This window comes from Eschrichtius robustus, chromosome 14 (genome assembly GCF_028021215.1).
Source record: "Eschrichtius robustus isolate mEscRob2 chromosome 14, mEscRob2.pri, whole genome shotgun sequence".
NCBI lineage: Eukaryota > Metazoa > Chordata > Mammalia > Artiodactyla > Eschrichtiidae > Eschrichtius > Eschrichtius robustus.
This window is the reverse complement of record NC_090837.1, coordinates 22,312,757-22,336,873: the sequence shown is the minus strand read 5'-3', so window position 1 is coordinate 22,336,873 and position 24,117 is coordinate 22,312,757. Positions and strand designations below refer to the sequence as shown.

The following is a 24,117-nucleotide window of genomic DNA, read 5'->3' as shown; positions in this document are numbered from 1 at the left end:
GGATTGAACCCGGGGCCACAGCAGTGAAAGCGCCAAGTCTTAACCACTGGACTGCCAGGGAATTCCCTCATCTGGCAATCTAAAACAAGGAGATTTAAAATGAAAAATCCAGATTCCCTGTTCTTTTTAAAAACCAAAAGACCTGGTCCCACTGGGGTCATTTTCCCCAGCAGGCAGCATCCTCTGGAGTTTCTGACAGGGCTCACAGCACATCCACTGCATTGCCTGTTGCTTTTTCGGCCCAGCCCACTTCACTTGCTCCATTACTGCCTGACCCCATCAACATTTGAGCGCATGACCCCTCTGCAAACAAAACCTTCTATTTGGAAAGATCTGTGAAGGGAGCTACTACACCAGGGGAGACATGGGTCCCTAGGGATACCTTTAAGGAGGGACTGAACTGGACCCAAACTCAAAAGCTTCCCTCTGTCAGCTGCCTCCAGCTGCCAGCCGGCCTACTCCTGCACACCTGACGTCTTTGCCCACGGTCATGGACGCAATCACTTTCTTCACCGCCTCCTTCTTCTTCTCCTTCTTGTCACTGTTCAGCTCTGCCTTCAGCTCGAAGATCTCCCCTAAAAAAGGAGGCAGCATGAGTGATCCATTTCCACTCTGCCAAGGGGCGCTTCCCAGTCCCCAACTTCCAAAAGAATGGGAGGGAGGCAGGGAAGACACTCTGTGCTGCCCGCTGAAGGCAGCTTCAGGCCCTGGCCCTGGGTGGGCAGGCAGCAAGGGAAACAACTCTGAATTACCAGGATGGAAGGTTGGAGATCACGTCAGATTGAGGGGAGAGGAGCCATGGAAGCTACAGAGGTTCTGAGGGAGACAAAAAGTGTGCTGCCAGGTCCTGCTCAGCCAGATGGCTAAAAACATGCCGAGGGAAGCAAAGCTCTCCTCAGCCACCCTCACCCAAAGCCCTCAAAGCAGCGTGGGATGGAACCTGGGGACCTAAAGTTTGAGGGAAAAGGGCAGGATTTGCTCAGTTTCAACACATAGGCTTTTCCTGTTTTCCTAGAGCTTCGAGTTAAAAGAGCTCACTCAGGGTTTCACTTCCTGAGCCACAAGTGGTTGCTCGGCTCTGAAAATGAGAATTCAGCTGTCCCACGAGGGCTCTAGCACTTAATAAACTGTTCTTAAGAACTTGATGATCTAGAAAAAGCAAACGAGGAAGTAGGACTGTTCAGGGCCCTGCCATGGAGAGGTAGTCAGGGGCCTGATAACCCCAATAACAGGTTAAGAGGGCAGATGCTGGAGTGAGACAGGCCTCCTGCCCTCAAACCAGCTGCAGCCAGCCTTTCCTGAGCCTTTCTCTAAGCCAGGCACATCCCTAACTTCTTCCCACACCTTTTCTCATTGCATCCTCACAACAACTCCACACTTGCCCCCATTTTGCAGATGAGCAAATGGAGGCTAGAAGAGGTTCAGGAACTTGCCCAAGGACACAGCCATGAGGAGGAAGGCTAAGATTCAAAACCAGGTCTGCCAGCTCCAAAGCCCATGTGCTCTGGCCGACCCAGGACATTCACCCTGCTTCTCTGAAACCATTTCCTTGTCTGTACGCTCTGCCTTGCCTGGGGCCTTGACTCTTCTCATGTAATAGATGCAAAACACTCGGCTCAGTGCCTTGCACTCAGTGGCCTGCATTAAAGGTGGTCGCTATTATTACTAATTTACCACGTGAACCTCTGTCTTGGCTCCCTCTTTTGTAGGAGAGTCCCAGGCTTCCCTCTCAAGTTACTTGGGTTGGGGGTGAAGCAGAAACTATCATGTGGGGGGAAGTGCTAGAAGAAGTTCTAGATGGATTTACAGTGAAAAAAAGAAAACTAACAGGGTTTTTTTTGTTTTGTTCTTTTTTAAAAAAATTTTTTAATGACTGAGCAATGTGGTGTTCAGCAAAGAACTTGAGATGAGAGACCGTAAGCAGGTTAAATAAGAACAATCATGCAGCACAGCCCGGGCAAGGCCACACTGAGGATATTGCTCAACAGAGCCAGAAGGAATCTGCAGACCTTGCAGTTCAAATCCAAGGCTCTGGAGAGCTGAAGGAACACACGCCCTTCTCCTCCAAGAGACTAAGGGGGCTGTGTCCCTGCTATGGGATCCAACAGACCATGTGACTGACCCTGGGCCTTGCTGCTGGGCTGCCCCTGCTTTGTTTGAGGTGTTCGGCCAGATTCAGTACAACTGGTAGTCAATTGATGGATCTAGTCCCGAGTCACCTTGGCCCCAAGAAGGCTAGTGGGGTGATCCCGGGATCTGCCTGCTTCAGAAATGCCTCCTTCCTATAATGTGCCCGAAATCCAACCAGTCACCAAGCCTACCTCCTCAATCACATACGAGGCATCCAATTCTATCCCCAACACCCCCGCCTTCCTCCCCAGCTCAGGCAGCATCATCTCTCATGCGAACTGTGGTTCTGGTCTCCCTGCCTCCCCACAGCCTCACCCACTTCGATCCTTGATTAGAATCTGCCTCTGACCTCCCTCTGCCTAAAACCATCAATGATGTCAAATTTGGTCCCAGACATTTCTCTAGACATTCTCCTCAAAAGAAAACCCATTAAAAACAACCCCACTACTGACACCCCAGTTTACTTGGCACTGTTCACCCACTCTGACCTGGCTCGCCAGGCCCCACACACCTCTCCAACCTTTCTTCCATCACACTCTTCATAACTTGTGCCTAGGCTTTCCTTTCCCTGATGGACCTGGGCCAGCACTCACTCTGCCCCTGTTTATCTGTCTAGCTCCACCCCAGCCCTCCCACGGGCCCTGCCCCTCCCTTATCACAGCACCCACTGCCCTTTAGAGTGATTACTACTTAATAAACTGTCCTCTCAGGCTTCCCTGGTGGCTCACTGGATAAGAATCTGCCTGCCAATGCAGGGGACACAGGTTTGATCCCTGGTCCGGGAAGATCCCACAGGCCGCGGAACAACTAAGCCCGTGCGCCACAACTACTGAGCCTGTGCTCTAGAGCCCGCTCGCCACAACTTCTGAAGTCCGTGCGCCTAGAGCCCGTGCTCCACAAGAGAAGCCACCACAATGAGAAGCCCGCGCACCGCAACGAAGAGGAGTCTCCGCTCGCCACAACAAGGGAAAGCCCGCGTGCAGCAATGAAGACCCAACACAGCCAAAAATAAATAAATAAAATAAAAAAATTTTAAATCAAAATAAATAGATAAATAAATAAATAAACTGTCCTCTCTGCCCAAGGACAAGCAAAGCCAGGTCAGAGACTCCATTTGTCTCCTCCGCTGCACATGGAAGAGACACAGGAAAACTGGCTGGACTGAGAAATGAACCACCTGATGAGGGGACTGCAGGTCCTGGCTCAGCTGACCCAACAACAAACTCTCCTCATCTGGTCAGCAGGCGAGAGTTAATCTCACTTGGAGGGAAGGAAGGAGGAAGGAAGGGCCAGCCAGAAAGATGCTTACAGGGTTAAAGCGCATTTGTCAGCCACTACAACAAACTCCATTTCCCGAAAAGCAAAATCAACGGTAATACCCAAACAATACAAGACTAGCTTAGCAAATTTTGATGCAGCAACTCAACAGACTGAGTCTTCAGAACTGTGGGAAAACGTTTATGATAATGTCAGATGAAAAACAGGATATAAACTCTGACTTCAACCACGTAAAACATATGCCCAACGATAAGGACCAAACATGCACAGATACCACTGTGCCGTTGCTGACAGGATTGTGTGCTTTCTTTCCTCTGGGCGGTGGGGCATCATTTTTAACAATTTAAAGCCACAGGGAACAAAAGAGGGCTTTTTTCTATATTTGGAGCTAATGCTTTTTCCTTCTGGAATTCTGAAAGAAGTAGTCATACTTCTTACACCATCCGCAGTTCAAATTTCTGGATCCACAAGGTTCAAAATGCTCTCGGTGATTCTTGCCACTTGCTTCCAGGCCTCTATGCGCCCTCACCCCCCACTACCACAGGGAGCAAGCAGAAGGGTCGGGCAAGGAAAGAGGAGGATAAGACCCCACAATGGGGATGTCCCCGGTGGCGCAGTGGTTAAGAATCCACCTGCCAATGCAGGGGACACGGGTTTGAGCCCTGGTCCGGGAAGATCCCACATGCCACAGAGCAGCTAAGCCCGTGCGCCGCAACTACTGAGCCTGCGTTCTAGAGCCCGCGAGCCACAACTACTGAGCCCACGAGCCACAACTACTGAGCCCACATGCCATGACTACTGAAGCCCACACGCCTAGAGCCCGTGCTCTGCAACAAGAGAAGCCACTGCAATGAGAAGCCCGTGCACTGCAATGAAAAGTAGCCCCCGCCTGCCGCAACTAGAGAAAGCCCGTGTGCAGCAACGAAGACCAAAGGCAGCCAAAAAAAAAAAAAAAGGACCCCACAATGAAACAAACAGTACCTTTCTTGGTTGTGGTGAAATATTTTGAGTCCGTCATTTTGGTCCCTTATCTGTGGCCAGACTCTGCAAGACAGAAAAGAGGTGACTTGCCCTTGTGTTCCATTCCATTTTCATTTCACAAGAGGGGAGAGGGATCCAGTGCATGCCTGGTGAGGGGAGATAGCGTCTCATCTCTTTACTGGGCAAATGAACTGTTAGATAATGGCTGATTAGATTTTGGAGGGTAATTCCAAAGGATCTATCAAATTTTAAAATGTGCATATTCTTTGACCCAGCGATTTTACTTCTAGGAATCTCTCCCACAGAAATATCTGCACACGATAAAAGGGTTTTATATCCTGCAGCACTGTCCATAACAATGTACCACTGGAAATAACTTAAATGTCCATCAATAGGGAATGGCTCAATACTTTGGAAGAGTCCACAGATTAAAAAGCACTGAACAATCATGGTTACAGCAGCCCCTCTGTGGTGCTCACTCTGCCCAGCACTAAGTGCTTCTCACTCATGAACTCATTGAAGCCTCATCACAGCCTCATGGAAGTACTATCACTATCATTGCCTATATAGTCAAAGGAGCTTGGAAAATGCGAAGGTTAAAAAGCTGGAGAGATTTCTTCTCTACCCAACTTTTCCAAGCTTCTCTAAACAGTGATAGGCACTATTCATCTCTAGAGAGGGCTAGAAACTACACACTGCAGACTCTACAGCACTCCCCAAATCTAACTGGCCAGTTTTCTCAAAGCATCTCTCAGGACACCTCCTAGGGTAAAACTCATACTGTGAAGTACTGGTCTAAGGCAACAGGGCAAAGAAAATACCAAGGCCCTCTTGTTCATTCAACAATTTGCTGAGCATTTACTATGTAACTTCAATAGTTCTTCTTGGTCAACAGATGAGCGATAAAAGAAGCTGCACAAGAGCCAAGTACCCTGGATGCATGGCAGAGGCTTCAGGGGTTGTTCTAACATTTATTAAGAAGCTATCATTTACTGAACCCCTATTAAAGCTTTACACACTTTATCTCATTTAATTCTACCAATAAAGTAATTGCTTTTACCCCCTTTTTAGATGAGGAAACTAAGGCTCAGGGATGTTAAGTAACTTGCCCAAGGTCACATGGCTTGTAAGTGGCTGGACTGAGAGACAATTTCAGGTCCATCTGAGCTCAGGACCTGTGCTCTAGAGAGGAGGGAATTCTGCTTCCCCATCTGAGAGAAAGGACAGAACCCTGAGAGTGGCTTAAGGATTCAGTCCAAAAAGCCATGAGACTTTCAACTTCCAGTCCTACCTATAGTTTCACATGGTACAGAAAACCACACAACCCAAAGAACAGACATTTGAATGGAGAAAACTCACTCACTTGGTCCCTTCTGTTGCCTCTATAAAAGAGACTCAAACATGTAAGCCATTAATATCTTCTTCCAATTCACTGCTATCGGTGGGGGGAGATTAAGGTTACTCTTGGGATGGATGTGAGGAGTCAAGGAACATCTCAAAAGTCTCTGGAGGGGCTTCCCTAGTGGTGCAGTGGTTAAGAATCCACCTGCCAATGCAGGGGACATGGGTTCAAACCCTGGTCCGGGAAGATCCCACAGTTGCCGCAGAGCAACTAAGCCAGTGCACCACTACTACTGAGCCTGAGCTCTAGAGCCCACGAGCCACAACTAATGAAGCCCGTGCGCCTAGAGCCCGTGCTCCACAACAAGAAAAGCCACCGCAATGAGAAGCCCATGCACTGCAACGAAGAGTAGCCCCTGCTCGCCACAACTAGAGAAAGCCCATACGCAGCAACGAAGACCCAACACAGCCAAAAATAAATAAATAAAATAAATAAATTTATTTAAAAAAAATTATCTCTGGAAACAATGGCAACACAGCTCCCCTGCAGCCCAACTGTATTTTTCCAGTTTAAGCCTGTATTTATGGCAGGATGGCAATAGGGCTGTTTCCCAACTGAGGTGCCTGCCCATAGGTTTTGTTTCAGTAACCAACAGGGAACCAATAAGTACTGCCTCAGGGCTGCCTTAAAGCCTTTGTGGATCCCATTAGGATAAAGGAATAAAGGCTTCGCTGACAAAAGTATAAAGAAAAAGACACAATTCCACATTCCTTTTGCTTTGTCAGGTTGAAAAGGGATGATGGCACTTTTCTGTGGGAGCTCTGGGAAAGAGCAGAAGAGACCCCTGTGTCTGCTGATGCCAGTGCTGCTGCGGGGCCACTAACTGCCAGTCTCGGCAGCGGGAGTCAGGGCTGCAGACAGATCCCCAAAGGCAAGGACCCAAGTCGGCCTGGTCCACAGCTGCATCCATCCTCCACACAAGCATGGCCAGGGTTGAATAGTTGTTTCAATAGTTGTTGAAAGAAATGAAAAGTTGCCACTGAAAAGCCCAGGGACCCTCAGCCTGCTCTCCGACAGCTGTGAGGTAACTATATAAGCATTTGTTTCCTACCGGAGTTTACATACATTAAAAATAATTTCATTTTGAGCACAGAGAAAGCCATTTTCTCAGAGAAACCTCACCAACCTAGAGGTTCTTTGTGGAGCTGTGAGAATGAGCAGGTAAAGAAGACAATGGCATGTCTGTCACACAATAAAAGGCTGTATGGCTTCAGAAGTCACAGGCCTGAGAGCATAACCAGAGGTATCCAGAATAGGAGAGTACCTTGGGTTTCCCAAGGTTAAATTTAGTTGAAGAGGAATCAATGAAGGCAAGAAGGGCTAAAAATCACAGGCCAAAAGAATCACAGAAAGTAACGTACAAACCCCTCCAATGTTAAATCTAGAAGGAAATCAAAGTGAACAAAGCAAAAACTACCTTAGATGTCCAACTTCAGCACTGCCCAGAAATTCTTCCTTCTCTGGTAGAGGAGGGTGTCACGGGCTTTCCCCTCATCTGCAGGCACAACACAACATCCAAGGGCCCTGAATTCCCAGAACACAGCCTGGCAGATCTGTGTTGGATGCAACCACCCAGATGGAGGAAAGGGTGGGAAAATTTCTCTTTGGGGGATTGAAAAAAGCAAGAGACCTTCAGGGTCAGCTAGTGAAGCCACCACAGCTGCTGATGCCCCTACAGCTGGAGCTTTTGATGACACTCTTCCTTTTACAGGTGCTAAGCAACTACTCACAAACTTAAACCACCACACCGTGTGACGGCTGGCGCTGGTGGCCTCTTTCCTCCGCAGTATCTATTTCGCATATCCCTCTGCAGAGGGCCCAGTGGGACTGCTGATGCAGAAACTGTATCCCTCTGAAGTTGTTTCATATACAGGAAATTAAGGTAGAGGAGGAAGGAGAAGATGGGGAGAAATGAAAATGCTTTTGCAAAGCCACCCCAGAGCACCGATTAAAAAACCTCACCTCACCATGAAAGATCACCAGCACCATGTGGATCTACTGAGGGTGGCTATCTCCTCATGTTCTTTCACCGCAGTTGCCTAGGGTATCAGCGCAAGAGAGAGTTTTCATTCTCTCTGCAGGAATGGAAAAAACCCTACAGTTCAGTCAGACTTTGAACTCAGACTTGCAGATGCCACAGGAAAGACTGGTGCTTTTCTTGGCCCTGCTCTCAGCCGTCGCTATGCATTGTATCCCTGCTAATGGAGGCCACAGGGGCCAAGACTCTGACCATGTACATGAGCCACAATTGAAAGCAAGCAGCCAATTTAGGCGAGAAAAAGCTTAGGGTTTGGATTCCATCTTTGGAAGTGGCAGAGCGCATTAAAAAAAGCAGTAATTGGAGGGAATTTTTGTTTCAGAAGCTGCTCTGGCCAATGTGATGAGTCACTTCTGCTAAGGATACAGCATTCTATGCTGGGATACCCCTCAGTTTCAGTATTTACAGGCCAAGGAATGCCTGAAGGGGATGGCACTGTCCAAATTCAAAGCGGGGCACACCTGGGACCAGTTTGTCTTTGAGGAGACACTGCCGCTGTCCCCACCTCTGTCCTCCCTCCCCACATCCATTCTCAGTAGATGACTCTGATGCCACAATCCCAGGGCCAGTTCCTGTTAATCTCACTTTTTTCTTGGTTTTAAATCCTATTGACAGGTCTGCTTCCCTTGTCACTAGGTGTAAAGAAATGAACTGAGTAATAAGGCCTGAAACAGAGTAGTTTTCTCTTATGTTTTCTAGAATTATAAAGAAGTCCTTGGTGAGAATCACTGACATACTGGCCAGGGACAAAGATGTAATATAATTTAAGAGTGGAAAAATGAGGCCTTAGGAAGAAAAGGAAAGGAAAAAACTCATAAAATAATATTGTCAGTTAAAGACTTTGAATTTTAGCAACTGGAGTTAGGGTTGGGTTTAAGAAAAAGTCCTCAACACTTTTTAAATTTTTGAGTCATCAAAAATCTAAATGTAATTTTATAACCAGGAGATTAAAAATATCTTTGTGTTTTAAGCTAATAAAATGAATTTAAACCTATTAAAAAATACATTAAGGGACTTCCCTGGTGGTCCAGTGGTTAAGACTCCGTGCTCCCAGTGCAGGAGGCATGGGTTAGATCCCTGGCTGGGGAACTAGGATCCCACAAACCGCACAGCGCCACCAAAAACAAAAAAAAAAATTGAGAAAATATTGAGGGACTTCCCAGTGGCGCAGTGGTTAGGAATACGCCTGCCAGTGAAGGGGACACGGGTTCGATCCCTGGTCCGGGAGGATCCCACATGCCGCAGACCAACTGAGCCTGTGCACCACAACTACTGAGCCTGCGCTCTAGAGCCTGTGTGCCACAACTACTGAGCCCACATGCCACAACTACTGAGGCTCGCGTGCCTGGAGCCCATGCTCCGCAATGGGAGAGGCCACCGCAGTGAAAGGCCTGCGCACAGCAACGAGGAGTGGCCCCTGCTTGCCGCAACTGGAGAAAGCCCGCGCACAGCAACGAAGACCCAACGCAACCAAGATCAATAAATTAATTAATTTTTTAAAAAAGAAAATACTGAATATATTTCAACTTTTCTCCAAGGTCTCAAACTTGCTAATAATAATTAACTGAAGAATACTGAGCTGAGGCTACAGTTTACTTCAGCTCTACAATTCAACTTCATCTCTTAAAAATGGGGAATTCAGGGACTTCCCTGGTGGCACAGTGGTTAAGAATCCACCTGCCAACGCAGGGGACACGGGTTTGAGCCCTGGTCCAGGAAGATCCCACATGAGACGGAGCAACTAAGGCCATGCGCCACAACTACTGAGCCTGCACTCTAGAGCCTGCAAGCCACAAATACTGAAGACCGTGCGCCTAGAGTCCGTGCTCCACAACAAGAGAAGCCACCGCAATGAGAAACCCGCGCACCCAACGAAGAGTAGCCCCCGCCCGCCGCTACTAGAGAAAGCCCGTGCACAGCAACGAAGACCCAAAGCAGCCAAAGATAAATAAAAAAATAAATTAAAAAAAAAATGGGGAATTCACCACTGACAGGGGACAATGTGAGAATGAAAGACACTGACAACTGCAAACATAAACATCGTAAATATGAAATTACAGAATAAGCAGAAGAGGCAAAATTAACCTATAGTGACAGAAATCTGATCAGTGGATGCTTCTAGGTGGGAAGGACTGATTTATGTGTGGGTGAAAGAACTCTAGGGGTGACGGAAATGATCTGTATTTTGATGCAGATACTGGCCAAACTGTACACATAAGAGCTGAGCATTTCACTTGGTGCAAATTAAACAAACATTAATTTTTTTTTTTTAAATAACAAAACAGAACCCAATGCTGGAGAAGAAAAATAGAGCACTGTATAATCCAAAGGAAATAAAGCCTTTCTGAGTACGACATAAAATCAAGAAGTCTTAAAAGATCTATGAATTCAATTATATAATAATCAAGTTTGCCTGCATGGCCAAAACCAATAAAAACCAAACGACGTACAAAACAAAAGAAACACACACACAAAAAGTTGCATCACATCACAAAAGCTTATTTTCCTTAATACATAAAAAGTGACTACAAAGAGAAGAATGGCGAAGGATGTGACCCATTCATAGAAAATGAAATACAACGGTTTAGGCTTCCTTGTAAGAGAAATGGAAATTAAAATTACAATGAAATACCATCCATCAGCTAGTGGATTGGTAAAGGCCCAGAAGTCTGCTAACACTCCTTGTTGGTGTTGATGTGGGGAAACAGATACCCTCATATGATGCTAGTGAGAGTCTAAATTGCTACAACTTCTATAGTAATTTGGCAACAGCAGCTACCAAAATTGCAAAGGTACTTACCCACTGACCTAGCAATTCTGCTTCCAGGAGTTTCTTCTATATGTATAAAACTATGTAGATACAGTTACTCATGTGGCATCCTTTATAATAGCAAAACATTGTAAACACCTTAAATGTCCTCCCACAGAGGACTGACTGGTTTAAAAAATTACGGCACTACATACAGACATGGGGAATACTGTGCAATCATGAGAAAGAATGAGGCAGTTCTACATGTACTTGTATGCAACACTCTGTAAGCTATTAAGTGATAAAAAGCAAGATGAAAAACTATATGTAGTATACTACCATTTCTATTAAAAATTAAAATATTAATAAAACATAAATACCAAGTGTTTGCAAATGCATGGACTATCCTTGAAAGGGTAAATAAGAAAAGTGGACAGTGGTTTCCTCAAGAAAGGAAGCTGGATTACCAATGGTTGGGGTAAGAGACTGACCCTTCATCATTTACCTTTGTCTATCTTGGGAATTTTATATCCTATGCATGTATCATCTCTTTTAAACATAATGCAGTTTAGAAAACAATGGTGCATCTAATTCAAAACACTCTCCCCACCCCCGGGCTCCTCCTTCAGTCTCTGCTCAAACACCATTGCCCCAGAGGACCCCTCTCCAGACCCAGAGGGGCAGAAGCCTCCTCGACATTTGAGTCAATCATACTGTGGACTTCTCCATAGCCCTCCTCACAACTCTAATTTAGGATCTTTCCTGTTTAATGCTGTCAACCCAGCGACTGGCACAATGTCTGACATATTCCACGAGTTCACCAAATGTTTGCTGGCAAAATGAAAGGACAGGTTCCCAGAGAAGCTAGAAGACCAAGGGCCCATAACAGATCAAAACAATAGGACTCCCTGATGAGTGCCAGACAGCGACAACTGGGCAAACCGGGAACATGAGGCTTTGCAGCTAACTTTCCACAAACATGGCACGGCTGATCCAATGCCAAGATGGCTGCCAGGAATTCTAGCTTTGCTACCAACAGCTGTGTGACCCTGGGCAAATACCCCCCATCTCTGGGCCTTCCTTTCTCCAATTGTCAAACAAGAGAATTCAACCAGATCAATGGCTTTTCAAGCCCCACCCGTCACCCCGTTGTTAAATTGTTTAAAATAAAAGTGCAACTGCTCTGATTGAAGTAAGGGTGAGGGCCCCGAGCCTGACTCATTTCACTATGCCCACTTTTCCCCCTCCTCACCGGGGGCCCTTCAGACACCCCATAGTTCATAGAACAAAGTTTGAAAACAAAGTTTAAAGGACAAGATCCCTCCTGCATCTCATGTTCTGTGATTCCTTGCTAGAGGTGGAATCCACTTCCTCACCAGAGTGTTCTTCCTGGGTATCAAACAAGAGAAAATGGAGCATGATCATTCGCAGAGCATGACAGAAAACGTTTCCAAGGGGACAAAAAAGAAAACAAATTCAGAATGCAGCCAGGGCCAGCAAACCTCATTAGGTCTTCAGTAGAAGGGAAAACAGTAACAAGCCAAGCAATTCCCCACATGGCCAGACAATGGCCAGGGAGAGGACTTTTCTAGTCTCAGGGCAGTGGTTCATGTCAGAGCAGCCCATACTCTGCAGTCGGACGAGAAGCATGAAGTTGGCAGCACCAGCAGAGTGGACCACACGCCATCGGCATCCAGTGATGGAACCAGGGAGACTATAGGTGTAGTGAGACCAGCCAGAGAAGTTGAGGAAATGAAACGGGGAGAGAGACACCTGACAAGGTCTGATCCAGCTCCCAAGACCCATCTCTGAATTCAAGGATATCCGGGCAGGGAAAACTGATCCTTAAAAGTCTGTGTTGAAAAAAAAAAAAAAAAAAAAAAAGTCTGTGTTGGTGGCTTCCAACTTCAGTGCTGAAATTCACTGTTAAACCCTTGCCTGATGAATAGCTTTCAGAAACCTGCTCAAGGACAGTCAAGACTAAGTTAGGGGGACTTCCCTGGTGGCGCAGTGGTTAAGAATCCACCTGCAATGCAGGGGACACGGGTTCGAGCCCTGGTCCAGGAAGATCCCACATGCTGTGGAGCAACTAAGCCTGTGGGCCACAACTACTGAGCCTGCGCTCTAGAGCCCGCGAGCCACAACTACTGAGCCCGTGTGCCACAACTACTGAAGCCCATGTGCCTAGAGCCTGTGCTCCGCAACAAGAGAAGCCCTCAATGAGAAGCCTGCGCACCACAATGAAGAGAAGCTCCCGCTCGCCGCAACTAGAGAAAGCCCGCGCGCAGCAATGAAGACCCAACACAGAGAAAAATAAAATAAATAAATAGAAAAAAAAGAGGAAAAGGTCCTCACAAGTAAGTACTAAAGTTCACATTACAGACAGGTAAACAGGTAAGGCCACCTTGAAGACTAAAAGGTGAGTCAGCAGTAGAGAAACCAGATTTCAGACTTCCTCTCTGAGACAATGTGGTCACCAAACTCAGATAGGCTCTTTCAAGCCAGTTCAATTACTACGAGAAAATAAGCTGTATTCTTCTTTGGGCTTGGCACAAGATTTGAAACAAAGGTGGCAGTGGAAGTGGTAATGACAGATGGATATGCGCTATGGGCCAGAAACTACGTAAAGAGCTTTACAGTAATCTGTGAAGAAGGTATTGATAATATCCCAAGTTTATATATAAGGAAACCGAAGCCCAGAGAGGTCAAGGCATTTGTCTGGAGTCACACAGCTAGAAAATGGTAGCGCCAACACACTCTACTCTTGCCCCATAATGAGGTCACACATGTCCCACTGTGTCCAGTGAGGCAGCTCCTCCTCTCTGAGGAAACCCTGGCAGAAACACACACTCTAGGCTAAATGGTATGTGAAGTATGTTGCCACACATCCCTGCCGAGTCCCTCGAAGGTTGAATTACAGGTTATTTTAGGGCCAGCCCATCCAGTTTGGACAGGAGGAACGTCAAGTTTGGTAATGTGCCTAGTGAAAGCCTGTCTGGATGAGATCACCCAGTTATGGGTCTCCTGGGATTTGGAGGAAAACTGATTAATCAAAGTCAATCTTCTGAGACCCACTAGCAATTAAAGTCTCAAAATGAAAAGGAACTAAAGGCAAGCAAATGGTACATGCAAATGTTCTTCTATCAGCACTGAGTCTCTAGGACTGAATTCTAGCATCAAGGGCCAGTTCTCGACTAATCTACAAGCAGTAATGCGTGGAAAGGTCTGCTGCCAAGGAAAAGTTCCTTAAAAACGAAATACCAGGGACTTCCCTGGTGGCGCATTGGTTAAGAATCTGCCTGCCAATGCAAGGGACACAGGTTCGCGCCCTGGTCTGGGAAGATCCCACATGCCGCGGAGCAACTAAGCCCGTGCGCCACAACTACTGAGACTGCGCTCTGGAGCCTGCGAGCCATAACTACTGAAGCCCGCGCCGCTAGAGCCCTGCTCTGCAACAAGAGAAGCCACTGCAATAAGAAGCCTGCGCACCGCAATGAAGAGCAGCCCCTGCTCGCCACAACTAGAGAAAGCCTGGGCACAGCAATGAAGACCCAACACAGCCAAAAATAAATAAATAAATAAATAAACGAAATAATAGGGGCTTCTTCTGAACAATCCTTAAATCAATGAAGATGAGGAAACAGAGGCCAAAGACTACAGAACTAGGCTCCTGAGACCTCAGTTTTCCCACCTATACATTGGGAACACTTTCTGAAAATCTGTCACATTTTGGATATAGCATGTTTAACAGTGTGGAGCACCGTCGGCTCCAAGCCTGCAACTGCACCCCACACAGGAGCTCACACACAGTAGACAAAGAACAATCTTTTCCTGATGGCTCCTACAGATTCAGAGGGCAGGTGAAGGACTTCAGGGGAACAGCAGAGTAATCATGCCCTCCAAATGACTGCCACCAAAGCTCTGAGGAAGAGACTTTGAGATGGGTGGAGCATCAAAGGAAGCCCTGTTGGATTAAAAGGGGCTTGGCTGGACATGAAAAGATGTGTCGGATTTGGAAAGGGTGGGGCGAAGGTGACATGGAGAAGACCCCCAAGATGTCAGCATTAACAGGGAGTGAATTGAGAATAACTAAACCAACACAAACACTGGCTGGGGCACAGGTTCTGTGCTAAGTAATTTAGAGCCCCTGTGTCATTTAATTCTCCAGTAACCTATTTAAAAATGAGGAGTTAGAGATGCTGAGAGAGGAGTGACGTATCCAAGGCCAAAACAAGCACACATATTTAGGGGTCTGTGAGACCCCTGCTTGGCTGAAGGCAAGATCATGGCAGGGAAAGGAGCAGATGAGGTTAGTCAGGGAAGGATGGGATTCAAAGATAGCCTTGGATTCCAGGGTGAGTTGGACCCTGCCAGCAGAAGATGCAGTGATCTTATCAAATGACAAGTCTCATGCTAACAAGCATTTGATGCTACTGATCACTCCATCCTCCCTGAAACATTTTCTTCCCTTGGATTCCAGGATGCCATGCTCTCTACTTTCCCTTCTACCCCACTGTCTAGTCTCCTTTGTTCCTCCTCCTCTCCCTCTCCTTCAACACCTGGAGTGCCCCAGGGCTCAGGCCTGGTTCCTCTGCCCTTTCCCAGAGGCCCTCTTCCCTCCTCCAGCTGCTTGCTTCATCCAGTGTCATGCCTTTAAGCACCATCTATGCGCTGACAACTCACAACTTTACATCCCCAGGCCCAACCTCTCCTCTGAACTCCCAGCTCATATATTCAAACTGCCTGATATCACTGGAATGTCTATATGGCTAACAGGCAGCTCAAACTTAAAATGATAAAAACTACCACTTGCTTCCTCCTATCCCCCAACTGACTCATCCTGCAGTCTTCATTATCCAGTTATTACCAAAACCATCTTTGACAGGTTCTCAGGCCCAAAACCTCAGTTACCCTTGATAATACACTCTCTCTCATATCACACATCTAATCCATCAGCAATTCCTGTCGGGCCTACCTTCAAAATGAATTCAGAGTCCATGAAGGGGCTTCTCACCAGCTCTATCACTACCACCTGGCCCCAGGCCATCATCCCCTCCCACTGAGATTGCTACCAAAGCTGCTTCCACACTGCACCTGACAACCCATCCTGGCAACAGCCAGAATGGTCCTATGACAGTCTAAATCAGACAATGGCATCCCTTTGCTCAAAATCCCCCAATGGTTCCCTGTCTCACTCAAGAGTAAAAGCCAAAGTCCCTACCATGGCCTCATGGCCCACAAAGCCCTGGATGAGATGCATACCCCCTTCTGTCTCTCACACACACACCCTCCCTATCATTATCTCTTTCAAACTTCTTCCACTGTTCTCCCCATCACTCCCTCAGTTCCAGCCATGTGGGCCTCTTTGCTGATCCTGGAACACAACAGGCATGTTTCAACCCCCGGGCCTTTGAACATGCTGTTCACTTTGCCAAGGAGGCTCTTTCTCTAGACAGTCTCATGGCTCAGCTCCTCATCTTTTTTTCCCCCCTCCAGTTTTATTGAGATATAATTGACATACAGCACTGTATAAGTTTAAGGTGTACAGCATAATGATTTGACTTTCATACATCATGAAATTATCACAATAAGTTTAGTGAACATCCATCATCTCATATAAATACAAAATAAAACAGAAAAAAAATTTTTTTCCTTGTGATGAGAAATCTAACAGTTTACTCTCGACAACTTTCATACACAACATACAGCAGTGTTAATTATATTTATCATGTTGTGCATTACATTCCTAATACTTATGTATCTTTTAACTGGGAGTTTGTACCTTTTGACTGCCTTCATTCAATTCCCCTTCCCCCAACCCCCGCCTCTGGTAACCACAAATCTTATCTCTTTCTCTATAAGTTTGTTTTCTCAAGTATAATTGACCTACAACACTATGTTAGTTCCTTTTACACAACATAGTGATTCGATATTTATACATATTTCCAAGTGATCACCATGATAAGTCTAGTTATATGTCACCATACAGATATTACATAGTTATGGACTATATTCTCCACGCTGTACATTTCATACCTGTGACTCATTTATTTTGTAACTGCAAGTTTGTACCTCTTAATCTCCCGCACCTGTTTCTTTCCTCCCCCCCCACCCCAGTCCCTCACCTCTTTTTTTTTTTTTTTTAATATCTTTATTGGAGTATAATTGCTTTACAATGGTGTGTTAGTTTCTGCTTTATAACAAAGTGAATCAGCTACACATATACATATATCCCCATATCTCCTCCCTCTTGTGTCTCCCTCCCACCCTCCTTATCCCACCCTCCCTATCCCACCCCTCTAGGTGGTCACAAAGCACCGAGCTGATCTCCCTGTGCTATGCAGTTGCTTCCCACTAGCTATCTATTTTACATTTGGTAGTGTATGTATCCCTCACCTCTTTCATGGCTTGGCTCAAATGTCACCTTCTCACTGAGGTCTTCTCCGACCACTTTATTTAAAATTGTACACGCCCCCAACAAATCCCCCACACTTCCTATCCTTCTTTCCTCCTTTTGTTTTTTCCTCTAAGTACTTATCACCAACATAGGATAAAACACTTATCTATTTTTTTCCCCTCCATAATGAAATTCCATAAGGACAAGGATTTTGTTCATTTTGTTCCCTACCGTATTCCTAGCTCCTAGACTGGTACCTGGCAAGTAGTAGGTGCTCAGTAAATATTCAAATGACTGGTGCTCAATCCTCCTCTTGGGGAAATTTCATGTTTTGTAAACCAACCTCAACTAGAGAGCAGCTTCCCAATGTTGATTTCATGGGGTTTGCCAGGGTCAGAGCTACATCTGTTCTGGTTGTCAAGCTGTTTTGAAATTGAGAATGCCAAACACCCTAGCCCATTTTACAGACAGTAAATGGAAGGTAAGTAAATAAATGATAAGAGAGAGAAGAAACGGCAAAGGGTAGAAGGTCAGGTGGCAACATCTCCAATGGGAGAAATATTCAGGCCACTTCCTTCAGATCACCATCAGATCACTATCCCTGGCCCTGGGCATCAGCTCAGAGTGATCAGAGCTGCAGGAAGTGGGGAAACAAATTGCTGGGGGAGGTGTGCAGAGGGGGCTCTGACACAGGCTATGATGTGAGCTCAGCTAGGCCCTTCCTTCCGCCTATAACCCTCCAGGCCCACAGGCCTTCTGTGCTCCTCTAGTTGCCAAGCTCTTCACTGCCTTCATACTTGCTGATCCTTCTGCCTGGATTATCTCTCCAGCTTCTAGACTTATCCTTCAAATTTCAGCTTAGGTGACATCACTTCAAAGATACCATCCTTGCACGCACTAAGTAGGTATTTTTCTGTCCTCATAGCCCAGTACTCCTATTCACATATTTACTGAGCCATAAATAGGTCTATATGCTGGGGATGAAGCAGTGAATTAAACAGACAAAAACCTTTCCCTTCATAGAGCTTACATCCTAACGGCAGACGTTGACTATAAGCAAGATAAATAAGTAACATATATAGTATCTCAGACAGTGATAAATGCTATGGAGAAAAAGAAAGCAGGGAAGGAGGATAGGGAGTGTGGGGGAGGACGAGTGGGAGGCTGAAATTTAACCAGGGTGGCCACAAAAGGCCTCCTTGAGAGGTGACACTGCCTGGGGAAGAGCCTTCCAGGCATAAAAAATAGTGCAAAGGTGGGAGTATGCCTGGCCTGTTTGAGGAACAGCAGGGAGGCGATGTGGCTTGAACAGAGTGAGCTGTGAGGGGGGCAGTGGGTTATGAGGTCAGAGAATGGAGGTGGCCTTACAGGTCAAGGTAAGGACTCTGGCTTTTACTCTGAATGAGCTGAGAGCCACTGAAGGGTTTTAAGCAAGAATCCTGAGATCTGGCTTACATTTTAACAGGGGTGAGCTGCTCTGCCTCATTTCCCTCATGATTTATCTGTTTTTCTAATCATTACATTTGTTTTCTATTTCTTCTTTGTCTCTCTCCCCCACTAGAATGTGGTAAGCAATCCAAGGGCAGAAACTGTCTGGCTTGTTTACCTGTCACCACATTTAGCCCAGTGCCAGGCACACAGCAGGGCTCAATAAATACTGAATGAATGAAGGAAGGAACGAACGAATAAATGAATGTTGGGCATACGAAGGCTCTGTCCTCAGTGTCTCAACATCCAGCCACCCAGCCCTTAGAGATCAGAGAGTGAAAACCACAGAACAGACCCAATAGCTTGCTATAATGAAATTTTGTCATTCTACTCTAAATATGCTTAGGACCCTAAAAGCAATTAGGGTGTGATAAAAAGTATGTCACCCAAGGCTAGTCCTCTATAGAGCTCAGCTGTAACGAATGTCTTCAGTGCTGAAAACCAACACTGAAGGGCTGGTTTTAAAACTTTTTTTTTTTTTTTTAAACTTTCTGGCCACGCCACACAGCTTGTGGGATCTTATTTCCCATACCAGGGATTGAACCCGCACCCCCTGCAGTGGAAGCGTGGAGTCTTAACCACTGGACCGCCATTGAAGTCCCAGTTTTAAAGCTTTTGAGAGCTGACTTCCAAACCTACCATCTTGCAGCTCAAGTCCACAGAGGAGACGAGGGATCAGTGACTAAGGCATCCTGGCTGATGATGACCTCTGGGCATTCTGTAGTCAACCAACCATACTGTTACCTTAACTAGAGAAGGCCTCCCAACTTCAGGGAGACCCTCTTAACAGAGGTCAGAGGTCAAGCCCAAGGCCAAAGACCCAAAAAGCATGAGGCTTGGGAGGCTAGAACCATAGCCAAGCCCCTCCTCAGCTCCATTAAATAACAGGAGACAATTCAAGAACAAGGGATTGGGAAAGGAAAGGTGGCCACAGAGGGTACAACCTGGGCTCTCAAGGGGTCTACACAACCTAACAGGCACAACCATACCACAACTGCAAAACGAGAATTATAATGTCACATACGAGGGGTTTGTGAGGCTAAAACAAGTGAATACATACAAAGCCCTCAGCAGTACCCAGTCCACCAAGTGCTTGATAAATGTTAGCCACTTTTACTACTACACAGGGAGAGCCGTTACCACCAGCACCTCCTGCTGCTCCCCAACCCCCAGGTCTCTGGAGGCCCTGAAGCACTCTGATGGCTGGCTGGGTGGTAGCAGTAGTTCGAGAGTAGTTATTCCCACCATTGGGCAGATTTCTCCCTACTCCCCTGGGGTGACATGAGGATGGACAGGAGATCATCTGGGAAGTGCTCTGAATTCCTTAGGAGTCACGGAATCCTAAAAATTCAATGTGATATTCATTCATTCATTCACCAAACATTTACTGAGCACCTACTATGTGCCAGATATTTCACTAGGTGCTGGAGACACAGTTAAAACAAGTCCTCTCCAGGGATTACGAGCTGTTTACTTAGAATACAGCTGACTACGCAGACAATGACAACCCACTGTGATCAATGCCACAGGACATCCAGTTCAGGCCTGCAAGGTGGGGGAGATGATCAGATGGGAAGCACCAAGTAGTGGTCTAGCAAAGAAGCGGGTGTGTGTGACAGGAACTGGTGCTCAGGAGGTGGGAACAGCACAAAGCAAAGACACAGAGGTAAACAACTGGGGCTGGCAGAAGTGGCAAGCAGTTGAGTTTGACTGGAACTTGGGGAGAGGCTGGAAGTGAGGAGTAGGAGAGATGAGGCAGGAGAACCTGGCAGAGGTCAGAGCTCAAAAGGCTTTGGCGGCCACGCTAAGGAATGTGAGTTTCAGCCTGAGAGCAATGAGAATCCACTGATGGATATTCAAGCAGAATTTTTCTTTAAAGGATTCCCCACTTGCCCAAGTAATATTCTCTCTCTGGAGTTATTTGTTCCTCTCTGTGTGAAGCGAAGAAGAACACAAAAACCATTCCTGGGCTCTGATAATTTATCAGTGACCTATTTTAGGCAAAAAGACCTGTTCAGAAAAAGAAATACCTACAAGCAACAGATGCCCCTTTAGCTTTCAGAAATACACCAAAGCGCAAAACTCATAACCAAGCAATGCTTGCTCACCATCAGCACACCAGGCTTTGGTGCCAGGCGTGGGGGTTTTCAGGAAGTGAGCAGTCAAGACATGCAACAGCTTCAGAGGATGACTAGAAAAAGATGAAAGTCCACACCCAGAGCCAGCAGGACCAACAGACTGAATTTCTTCTGAAACACTTTTAGGAAGTGAAACAAGAAGGATAGGAGAAGTCCTGTGTACATAAAGGTCTCTGTCTGCAGATGGAAGTAACACCCCCAAATCCAGGCCCCCAGTGGGCATCAACTGCCTAGGGTCAAGGCACCCACCACCACAACAGGCTCTGACAAATGTCCTTGTCCAGCCCCCACATATGCCAGTGTTCGGTGGGGGGGCAAGGGGAAGGTATTATTTGAGAGCTGAGGTAAAGAAGGCTCCAGGTCACACTACCAAGAAGCTGCTGAGCTGGGACTGGAACCCAGGGTTGACTGATGGGGAGTCGAGGAGTGCTTTTTCCATCACACCTCTGAGCTATTCACGTCGCTCAGGTGAAGCCTCTGCTCAAACCACACTCAACAGATAATCTCTACACAACCTCTGAGGGATCTGAGTCTTTGAAAACTAGTGAAGCCACTCTTCATGAAGCTGCTCTAAGAGGTCGAAGGAGCCTGGTGGGCTCAACTCAGGACAGGGAGCCAGATGCTCTGAGCTCTGCTCATGTTCCTACCACCTGTGACAAGTCACTTCATCTCAAATCCTCCCTTGGAAGGATGGGGATAAGGTGACAGTATTAAGTTTCCGTGAATTCAATGGAACTAGGAGAACAGATCGTAGAGTTTAAAAACAGGCACTACAGTAATATTTATATCACAGCTTTCTTCAGAAGCATGTGGAAACCCTCAAGCGTTTGTTAAGGCTTATAATACCTAGGAGTGGGTAGGAAATCAGCGGGTCTGTGCTGCTATCAGGGAAACTGAGGCAGAACTGGAGCAAGTGAATGTCTCTGCAAAGGAATAAGGCTCAGACTCACAAAGCCTCATCCTCTGGCCATGAAACCACCTTACCAGCTCCTGGACAAGATATGGCTCCCCAGTCAAGAAGCCATGGGACCTGTACTTTTCTCAGAGACACAGACCCTTCCCTTGGGAATGTTCTTCAAGAACCTGGGGCCAAAAGATCCCCTAGCGGTCATGTGGTTCCTCTCTTCACTCCAAAAAGAATGCAGCTCAACCACTCTCAAGAGAGGTTCTGGATATTGTTTTTTTCTTTTTTTTTTAAATTAATTTCTTTAGTTAGTTTTTTGGCTGTTGGGTCTTCATTGCTGCGCGCAGGCTTTCTCTAGTTGCAGCAAGTGGGAGCTACTCTTCGTTGCGGTGCGCAGGCTTCTCATTGTCATGGCTTCTCTTGTTGTGGAACACGGGCTCTAGGCGTGTGGGCTTCAGTAGTTGTGGTGTGTGGGCTCAGAAGTTGTGGCTCACAGGCTCTAGAGCGCAGGCTAAGTAGTTGTGGCACATGGGCTTAGTTACTCTGCGGCATGTGGGATCTTCCCAGACCAGGGTTCGAACCCACGTCCCCTGCATTGGCAGGCAGATTCCCAACCACTGCGCCACCAGGGAAGTCCTGGATATTCTTAAATTCGTTTCATGGCCAGCCTGTTTTATGTCTCACAGTTCTCAATAGTCAGGAAAAACTTCCTCTCTTGCCCTGAAAGGTAATCAGTTATAGCAATAACCTGCAGGACTGTTTCATCCTGAAGAAAGTGAATCAAATACTCCTTATGAAGGTCAGACGAGAAGCAAGTAGGCTACACCTTTATATAGGTGCAAATTTAATGGCAGCTAAAGATATTAAATAGCCCCTACACCCCAACCTTGCTCCAGCCTCTCCTTTGTCTCTGCACTTACAGGTCCTTGAGAGCCTGGGGGGGAACCCTGGCTCTTGTCTATACTACCCGATTGACCTTACAGGTGTGATTTAACCTCTCTGTGCCTCAGTTTCCTCGTGGATAAAATGGGGATAACAACAGTAGCTACCTCACAAAGGTTGCTGGGAAGCTTAAATGCGGCATTATAAGTAAAGTGCCTAGCACAGGGTTTGGTACATAGTAGGAGCTCAGTAACCAGTAGCTAGCATTTCCATCAGTACTTTTTTTTTTTTTAATTTTTAAATTTATTATTTATTTATTATTTTTATTTTTGGCTGTGTTGGGTCTTCGTTTCTGTGCGAGGGCTTTCTCCAGTTGCGGCGAGTGGGGGCCACTCTTCATCGCGGTGCGCGGGCCTCTCAGTGTCGCGGCCTCTCTTGTTGCGGAGCAGAGGCTCCAGACGCTCAGGCTCAGTAGTTGTGGCTCACGGGCCCAGTTGCTCCGCGGCATGTGGGATCTTCCCAGACCAGGGCTCGAACCCGTGTCCCCTGCATTGGCAGGCAAATTCTCAACCACTGCGCCACCAGGGAAGCCCTCCATCAGTACTTTTGGCATTATTACAGGTGTCCCAGTTAACTTGTCCGTGAGGCGCCTACGGACAGACCAAGCCCAACCCCACCCCAGAGGAGGCGGCGCCGGGCCATTTCTTAGCTTTTCTTTTTTTTCTTTTTGAACCTTGGCAAAGAGATAAGGCCCTGAACGACGAGGAGGCCTCAGGATAGCCACGGGGGTGAGTATGCAGGGGGAACCAGTACCCGAAGAGAAGTTTCCTGTCTGGCCAGGCGCAGGCTCCCTCAGGCCTAAATCTAGGAGTCTCTCCGGGAGGGCGCCCGGGGAGGGACTGCGGACTTGGGGTGTCTGGGGTGCAGGCCGGCGTTCAAGGGGGCGCGAATGAATGAACCCGCAGCCCTTCTGCCCCGTCCTGACCTGGGAAGCCACTCTAGCCCCTCCAGCTCCCTGTCCTCTCCGTGACCTTTGACCCCAGAAACCCCTCACCTCAGACCCCTGACTCCCCGCCCCACCACTTCTCCGGCCTCGCCGGGCTTCCCGTTTCCTCACCCACAGGTCCGAACGGCTCCCGGCGCCACGGCGCTGCTCGACGCGGCAGTAAAATGTCTGCGGCCTTGTCCTCCCGCTCTCCCGGCGCGTCCGTGTCGCCGGCCGCTCCGAGCCCCGCGGCTGTCACCTGCCAGGCGGAAGTGAGCTGCCCGCGCGCGGGCACTTCCGGTGGACGCACGGGCTGGGGGCGGGGTCAAGGGTGCACTGGCTGGGGCGGGGGTTGGTGCCCGCGGGGTGGGGCCAGAAGGGGCGGGGCCTACGGAATTAACTCCGCCCCCGACACGTCCTTCTGTGCCGCTGTCTTCTGTAGAGCGCGGAGAAAAACTAGGCCAGGTAACCGTTAAGCAATTTAACGTGATGGAGATGGAAAAGTTCGTAGAGACTTTGAGGTCAGTTTCCCTTCTGTGTTACAGACGGGAAAACTGAGGTTCTGAAAGGGGCAGGTGTTGCTCAAGAGCACTCACCTTGTAAAGGGAAGAGTTAAACTAGAGCTGTAAGTCTAGTCTAGCGCTTGCAGTCCTTCAGTGCAGCCCTTAGGGGAATTCCGCGTTTTAGGGGAAAACCTCAGACCCTCCAAGGAGAACTTCATAATGTCCCATTTCCCCTTTTGCTG

The 24,117-nt window shown here is 47.3% G+C and overlaps 1 protein-coding gene across 2 annotated transcripts in view; it reads right to left on the bottom strand.

The window, feature by feature from the left end:
- AP1B1 (adaptor related protein complex 1 subunit beta 1) overlaps window positions 1-23,649 on the bottom strand; it is a 52,100-nt gene extending 28,451 nt beyond the window's left edge. For both annotated transcript variants that reach the window (XM_068562527.1, XM_068562528.1), the window contains exons 1-3: window positions 23,505-23,649; window positions 4,390-4,452; window positions 470-575 (exon numbers count right to left, since the gene is read on the bottom strand). In XM_068562527.1, the coding sequence (XP_068418628.1) occupies window positions 470-575; window positions 4,390-4,426 (143 nt within the window). In that variant the 5' untranslated portion in view covers window positions 4,427-4,452; window positions 23,505-23,649. The remainder of the gene's footprint in view (window positions 1-469; window positions 576-4,389; window positions 4,453-23,504) is intronic.
- Between the last annotated feature and the right edge of the window lie 468 nt (window positions 23,650-24,117).